A 7,975-nucleotide genomic window follows, 5' to 3' on the forward strand; every position below is an offset into this window, starting at 1 on the left:
TGTTTATGATAGCACAAAGGAATTATATATCCATCATCTCGGCCAGGGACTCCAGGCAAAACTTCAAACACTTTGATCCCACAGCTAGGAAGCACAAAACAAGGGCCTGAATGAAGTTTCCACACCCCAACACCCCTACACCCCTACACCCCTATCTCTAAAATAGCTCTTAGGAGAGTTTGATGTTGAGGATGAATATTGGGAGTCAGGGCAGTGAAGGGGAAGGGTCAAATGTCAGCTATGACCTGGGGGAGGAGGGATGTCTCACTACCCTCCCTAGGGACAAAGCTGCTGTTGTTTGAACTCTCTCACATCCTTTCCTAAGACGCTCTCTTTTTAGTAAACAAATTCTCCCAGGCGACCCTGTGAAGTCATTACCATCCCTCCATTTCACCGGTGAAGCTGGGGCTCCGAAGGATTATATACTGGGGCTTCCTAGTCCGGAATCTTCGCTGCTATTCAGGTTTGAGCCACTGAGCTAAAGAATAGGCTAACGGTTGCAGAAGCGATGGGTTGAAGAAGCCTGGGTTCAGAGCGGAGCGCCGCCAGGTGGCGCGGTGGAGGTGCAGTGTGCGCCCCCCCCCCCCCCACGCCTCCACCACCACCACCACCACCTCTGTCATGGGTGGGACGCACCTGAACCAAGTGGGGCGCGCCCTGGGAAGTAGACTAGCAGGGTGGGGCGGGGAGCAGCTCTAGTGGCTCTGAGTAGGTGAGGAGCTCCGCTTTAGTTAAGTCGCCTGGACCGCGGGAGCCTCTGGAAGAGTCACGCCTCCAACAGGAGACTGCGGGGCTGCATCAGCTCTTCTGCTCTGCACTCCCCAGCGTACAATTTATTAGGGAGCTTCAAGGGATAGAATAGAAACGACCAGTTCAGCCAGGAGGTGGGGCCGGCCCCACCTGTCGCCAGCGGAGAGAGGGGCGGGAGGGGGAGGGGCTTGTCTCCTAGGGACCACCCCCCCTCCTGGTCCCCAAGCCCCGGGCACGCGACGAGATATAAAGCAGTCGGGAAACAATGCGCCTGCAGATCGCGCTCCCGCGTCGATCCCGGGAGCGTCCTGGCTGCCGTGTGCGAGCGAGGCGGGGGGAGCGCGCGCAGGGGGCGCGCTCGTGAGTGCGGGGCCGCGCGCTCGGTGGCGCGCATGTGTGTGTGTGCGGGCTGCCGGGCTTCCCCGAGCCGGCGGGGAGCCGCTCCGCTCCAGGTGGCGGGCGGCGGGAGCGAGGTGAGGCTGCGGGTGGCCCGGGCTGGGGTCCCCGGGGGACCAGCGGGCTGCAAGGCTGCAGACTGCCTTCGAGACAGCGCGCCCCCGCCCGGCCCTGCTGTGCCCCGGGAGCTGAGCTCCAGGCGGTGCTGGCAAAGTTTGCTTTGAACTCGCTCCCCGCAGCCTGATCGGCCCGCTGCGAGCTGCCCTGAGCGAGCTGACCCCAGGCCAGGCTTCCCAGTAGCAGGGACCAGGGCGCCGGCTGCAAGCTGGTGGGCCTGGGGAGGGACCAGAGCCCCGCAGCCGGCTGCAGCGAGGGACTCGGAGCCGCCTCTTCCCTCGGCGGGCACCGCAGTCAGCACGTCTCCCCCTTCCCTCCCGCAGGGAGCGGACATGGACTTCGACTCGTATCAGCACTATTTCTACGACTATGACTGCGGAGAGGATTTCTACCGCTCCACGGCGCCCAGCGAGGACATCTGGAAGAAATTCGAGCTGGTGCCGTCGCCCCCCACGTCGCCGCCCTGGGGCTCCGGTCCCGGCGCCGTGGACCCTGCCTCTGGGATTAGTCCCGGGGAGCCGTGGCCAGGAGGGGGTGCCGGGGACGAGGCGGAATCTCGGGGCCATTCGAAAGCTTGGGGCAGGAATTATGCTTCCATCATTCGCCGTGACTGCATGTGGAGCGGCTTTTCTGCCCGGGAACGGCTGGAGAGAGTGGTGAGCGACAGGCTGGCCCCAGGAGTGCCCCGGGGGAACCCGCCCAAAGCGCCCGCTACCCCGGATGGCACTCCTAGTCTGGAAGCCAGTAACCCGGCGCCCGCCACCCAGTGTCAGCTAGGCGAGCCCAAGACTCAGGCCTGCTCCGGGTCCGAGAGCCCCAGCGATTCCGGTAAGGACCACCCCGGGCTAGCTAAGAGGGAGGCACCCCATGGGTGGCCAGAGCTCTATCTACCGCTGTTTGAGATCAGGTGTTAGATCTTAAAGCTTCCCATCACCTCCCCATTTTCTGACTGAAGCGGTCGGTGTAGCCCCCAGCTGTGTCTGTCTGGCACGTGGGTGTGTTGGTAAACAGTTTGGAGAAGTGGGGAGGGAGCCAGCGTCCCTCTGATGGTGATTGGAGCCCCAGGGGACCAGGGCGACTTGGTGAGGGTTGGCGCTTCGAGAGGACAATACTCGGGTTGGACTGTAGGGGATTTCTGTCCTTGGGAGGTTGAAAGGGTTCCCTTAAGAGTCACTCCAAGCTTGAAGCTTTTTTGTTGCTGCCTCTTTCCCTGGGAAACTCACACTTCCCTAAGGGAGAAAAGACTAAGATACCTTTTGTGCAGAACCAAAAAGCCTTCCTCCACTCGAAAACCTTGATCTCCTGCCTTCTGTACTTTAAATTGCTAATTCTTTTCTCTTACCCCAGTCCCAGTCCTTACTACTTACACATCTCCATCTCTTGTGACCAGTGAGACAGGTGGGGGGCGGGGGATAAACGCTCCTCCTAACAGATGGGAAAACTGAGGCTTTGAGACAGGAAATAAGTGAGCCCCAGCCTCCTGCTGTCTAGCTGCCTTTTTCCCCCCAACCCTTTTCCCAGTGATCCTTGATGTTTAGAGGGTCTTCCTCATAGCTTCTTTGAGAAGAGCTACACGATTGCCTGTTGCTTTGGCTTTGGGAAGGTGTCCAATCTCCCTCCCAATACATCTGTGGGCTTCAGCTGCTCTTCCACATACAACATTCCTACTCGCATCCTACTCGGTCCCATCTCTGGGAGAAGACCTGGTATTGAGGTTGCACTCCAGGCCTCTCTCCATCCTGATGAAGAGCAGACTTCACTGAGGTCAGACCACCTTGCTCTTCCCCAGCCTCTGAGAGCCCCTCTACCCCCATTAGAAATACAGGAAAGAATGCTATTGGGGGTGTAGCAGGAGGCTGTAGGCACATTCACTACGACAGAGAAAAGCCACTGCACCGAAAGAATGGGCTTTTGAGAGGGAACTGGGGAACTGGATGTGGAAGTTGTTCATATATGGAGGGAAATGAGAACAAAATTAAAAGTCTCTTTTTCTTCGACGCATTGTGTTAAGGTCATTTTTTAACCTGCAACAGGAATTTATGGTGTCTAATGGCTCAAATAAGGAATCTTGAGATCAAGAAACTATTGAAGGTCCAGCTGTACAAGGGCTGTTAGAGTAGAAAGATCATCATTTTGGAAGTTTAGAGATCTTGATTTGCCATCCAGACCATCATGAAAATAACAGGGGATGGGACTGATCTGGGCCTCCATTTCTTCTTTTGAAAATGAGGAAGAATGAACTTGGATGTCCAGCTGAGGACATCCCTTATCTTGTAGAATCTGACACTACTTTCTGCAAAGGAGAGTGGTGTCTTAAATGATACCTTCCTTAGATACAGCCTTCTGCGCTGTGAGATTTAACAATGAAAATTAAAGGTTTGGGATGTAAAGAAACTTGAATCGTTTTCTGACCTGCCCTTTAACCTGAACCTGTCTGTGGGCTCCTGGTTCACTCTCTGGCCACATGGCCTAGAACAAAATGCAACAGATTGCAAACAATGAGGGGGTGGGGTGGGGAATGTGACTGACGGCACAGCTCAGCCAATAGGGATTAGGGGCTGGGGAAAACAGCATTCCAAACACTGCTTGGGCAACCAATCACAGGCTTTGAGGCCAGGGGGCTGAATGGTCAGGTTTTATTAATGGAGAAATAATGCGATTGTCCACACAATGGAAACCTTCCTGACAAAGGGGCTCAAGCCTCCTGGTATGCAAAAGAGGTGGAGGACGGAGCTCTTCTGTTGCCGGCCAGAATGCTTTAAAGGTGGCCTTCTGCGTCGAGGACTACAAGACATGGGGGAGCAGGAGGGTCTTTCCCTAATTGCCTGATCAGATTGGCTTCATCTCACAGACCTTCCAGCTAGGGAATGGTAGGGACACTTCTTGGTGTATCCAAGTCCCTGGCATTTTGGCCTTTGTATCTGGGTCACTCTACTGTTCCGCCTCTGGTGCAGCTCATTGGGAAATGGTCGCTTGTACGTTTGCAAAGTTCCCGAGGCTCTCGGTGACCTGTGATTATAAATACGACCCTCTCCTGGTCCAGAGGTGGGGGTGGGGCGGATGACCGATAAATGACGGATGGCTTTAGAAACCCATTGAACCCAGGAACAAAATGCTCCTGAGGGAAACCCTTCCCCTCCCCTCCGTGGTTGAAGAGAACCGGTTGTAGCCCTCCATTCTCTGTATCTTCAGCTGAAAGGATAGCAGAATAGAGAGGTGGGGGAATAATAGGATTTATAACTTGTGAAAAGTAACAATCCCCAAGCGCAGGCTGTGCTGGGCAGGAACAAAGGGTAACTCTGCCCACAGACCCCTCATTTACAATTCTGATTGGGCATGAAAGAGCCCGAATGGGGAAGATCTTTATAGCTAAACTTTGTCCCAGGCCAGTAGCTCTTTCTCTCCATCCCCCTCAGTGGGGGAGGAGAGAGCCTGTAGAGACTGGGGGCCATTGGCTTGGGTCTACCTTTTGTTCTTACCCAAGCCTTGTTGTGCAGAAGGAAACTGGAGACTATTCCCCCTGTTTATTTCCCCCTTCACTATGGCATTTCTCTGGTATAAACGAATCAGCAGTCCTCTCACTTCAGTTTAGTGATGTGTAAAACACGAACGTGTCATCTAGTCTCACAAGCCCAGTTGAGAACTGAGGCCGTAGGGTGTGTGTGTCTATGTGTTCCTCATGGGGTACATTTCTTCTCTTCATATCTCTTCTTGGACAGAAGGCGAGGAGATCGACGTGGTGACGGTGGAGAAGAGACGATCCCTGGACATCCGAAAGCCAGTCACCATCACAGTGCGAGCAGACCCCCTGGACCCCTGCATGAAACACTTCCATATCTCTATCCACCAACAGCAGCACAACTATGCTGCCCGTTTTCCTCCAGAGAGCTGCTCTCAAGAGGGGGATCCTGAGCCAGGTGCCCAGGAAGAGGCTCTGGAAATAGAAGCTCCCAAGGAGAAAGAGGAGGAGGAGGAGGAAGAAGAGGAGGAGGAAGAGATAGTGAGTCCCCCACCTGTAGAAAATGAGGCTCCTCAGTCCTGCCACCCCAAACCTGTCAGTTCTGACACTGAGGACGTGACCAAGAGGAAGAACCATAACTTCTTAGAACGAAAAAGGAGGAATGACCTCCGCTCACGGTTCCTGGCCCTGCGGGACCAGGTTCCCACCCTGGCCAGCTGCTCTAAGGCCCCCAAAGTCGTGATCCTAAGCAAGGCATTAGAATACTTGCAGGCTTTGGTGGGGGCTGAAAAGAAAATGGCTACGGAGAAAAGGCAACTCCGGTGTCGGCAACAGCAACTGCAGAAAAGAATCGCGTACCTCAGTGGCTACTAACTGACCAAAAAGCCTGACTTCTCTGTCTTACAGACACAAGCTTATTTTTTAACCTCTCTCCCCCTCTTAGTAATTTGCACATTTTGGTTACAGCGGGGCAGTCTGGACAGTAGATCCCAGAATGCATTGCAGCCAGTGCACACACAATAAGGGCTTGCATTCTTGGTAACCTCGAAACCCAATTCTCCCTCTTCTCTGACTCATGGGAATGCTGTCCTTCTCTGGCGCCTTTGGCTTCTCAGCAGGCAGCTACTGTGGAGATTTGGGGTCTGCTTAGCTCACTAGCTCCTGACGAAAGGCTGACAGATGCTATGCAACAGGTGGTGGACGATGTCGGGGCTACAGCCTACATGAAATCTCACACTGTGCTGGAGCTTTAGGCTAGGAAAGGATGCTGCTCTCACTGCTGTCTCTGGGGATGATATGAGGACAGCTGGGCCTGGATACTGTCTCCCCCAGGCTCTGTTTTCCAGGAGACCAGCGAGCTGTCCTGGGCAAAGACAAGCTCGCCAACTTGATCAGCGTGGACCATTACCTCATTGTCAGACACTTTACAGTAGCTGAGGAGTGGAAACCTTTAAGATATATTAGGATGTTAGGCCACACCCTTCCCTCCACTCTCAACGCTATGACTTTGAGAACATTGAAAGGGCTTGGCCTGTAGAGTCTTTGTCCCAGAGCTCTCTGGGCCTTCTCTGAGAGGGACCTTTCTATCCTCACAAGGGACCTTTTTGTTTCTTCCTGCCTTTGTTATGCAATGGCCACCACAGCACCCTTTCACACAGACCAGAAATGTTTCCCTGGGACATAGGGAAATGGGGTCGCAGCCCAGGACCTGGGGAAGACTTGGCATCCTGACTCATGAACAACGTTCCGTGCCCAGGTTTCCCGAAGGGCTATTTGAAGCCCAGCTTGGAATCTTTTCTCTGGCTGGATATAAGGTGCCTCGGAAGAACGAGCCCTATCAGCCCTATCGCTTCCTCTTTTCCCACCTGCCTCTCAAGTCAGAGCTTGACTCTGTCTACATTCTGCCAGAAAAGTGCAAACCTGTCCTTCTCCAGCAACTTCAAGGAGTTTGCTGGCTCCGCGGCTACCATCTTGGTTCTCTGCCAGCCTGAGTCACATCCTTTCCCCCAGAATCTGGGCCTTACAGAGAGATTCAGAGGGGAGCCACTCGGATTCACCTGATGCCCCAGAAGGTGCACTTACTCCCTGGGGCCTGTCAGGGTGCCTCTAGGAGTGCGACTCCGCCAACTAGGAGAGTTTGCTCCAGCCGTCTTCGGCGGCTCCAGGTGGAATCTAAGTACAGCCCTCAATCTAAGAAAGTCACCCCAGCTAGCAGCAGTCAGGCGAGCATCCTCGGGAGATCCTAAGCTTTGCCTAAAAGAAGGATCAGCCTTTCCAGAACTTTACCCAGGAAGGCAAATCGCTTCCTGCTGGCCCTGGGCTTGGAAGTAAGGGAACGGTGTGGGGGATAGACAGTAAATACAACTTTTGACTCTCAAAAAAAAAAAAAAAAAAAAAAAACAGCTACCACTTCCAAATCGGCTCCCAACCATGATGGCCTCCACTCGCTTCCTGGCCTCGAGTCCTAGAGAAGGCTTTGGAAGTAGCTGTTGTAGCTGTTGGGGTAGGGCTTCTAGGCACCAAGAAACTCCCGGAACTGTCTTGGGAGGACAAGTGGTGAACAGGCTAACGTCTCATCTGAATGGCTTGTGTTTTATGAGCTGCTGCTGGGTTACATGCTGTGGGCGTCCTTTTTTTTTTTTTTTTTTTTTAATACTGTATTTTTGTATGCTTTTTTGCAAAGTGGTGTTAACTGTTTTTGTATAAGAAAAAAAAAAAACCCTCCTGTTGCAAGGGTCTGGTTTATTTTGAAAGGCAAGTTTACCTGAAATTTTGTATTTAGTTGTAATCATTAATTGCTTGATTTTAAACTGTTGCCTTCTGGGACATCTTCTAATAAAAGATTTCTCAAAAATGTCCGAGTGGGGGTAGCACATGCCATCTGAGTCTTCCTGAAGCAGAGAACACTGCTTTGGAGTAGCCACAAGCGATCTGGGTGGCTGCATTTTTCTACCATGTTGCTAACCTGGTCATTCCACTCCGGGTCCCTGAATGCCCTTTCAGACATGTCTAAACAATACCCTGTCGGCTTAGTACTCTGTGAGAGCAAAATTCTCTAGTGAATTGCAGAGTGCTGAATTGTAAGTTACGAGGCTTGAAATCCCAGCTCTACCACTTCTGTGACCTCTTATCTCTGCCTTTCTAAATCCTCGATGCTTTATCTGTGAGATGAGGGTAACTATTTCACCAGGGTTTTCCGTGTTTTTGTTTTGTTTTGTTTTGTTTTGTTTTGTTTGTTTATTTGTATCAGGT

General features: G+C 52.9%; 1 protein-coding gene across 4 annotated transcripts; it reads left to right on the top strand.

Annotated features, from left to right (window-relative positions):
* The first annotated feature begins 715 nt into the window (after positions 1-715).
* Positions 716-7,577, top strand: Mycl (MYCL proto-oncogene, bHLH transcription factor). Of its 4 annotated transcripts, none has more exons than XM_006238795.5 (3): positions 716-884; positions 1,587-2,091; positions 4,983-7,577. In XM_006238795.5, exons 2-3 carry the CDS (start codon positions 1,596-1,598, stop codon positions 5,594-5,596), a joined length of 1,110 nt encoding a protein of 369 aa, XP_006238857.1. In that variant the 5' UTR covers positions 716-884; positions 1,587-1,595; the 3' UTR covers positions 5,597-7,577.
* Positions 7,578-7,975: the final 398 nt, after the last annotated feature.

The sequence above is a fragment of the Rattus norvegicus genome, chromosome 5, assembly GCF_036323735.1.
Source record: "Rattus norvegicus strain BN/NHsdMcwi chromosome 5, GRCr8, whole genome shotgun sequence".
In the NCBI taxonomy this organism is placed as follows: Eukaryota; Metazoa; Chordata; class Mammalia; order Rodentia; family Muridae; genus Rattus; species Rattus norvegicus.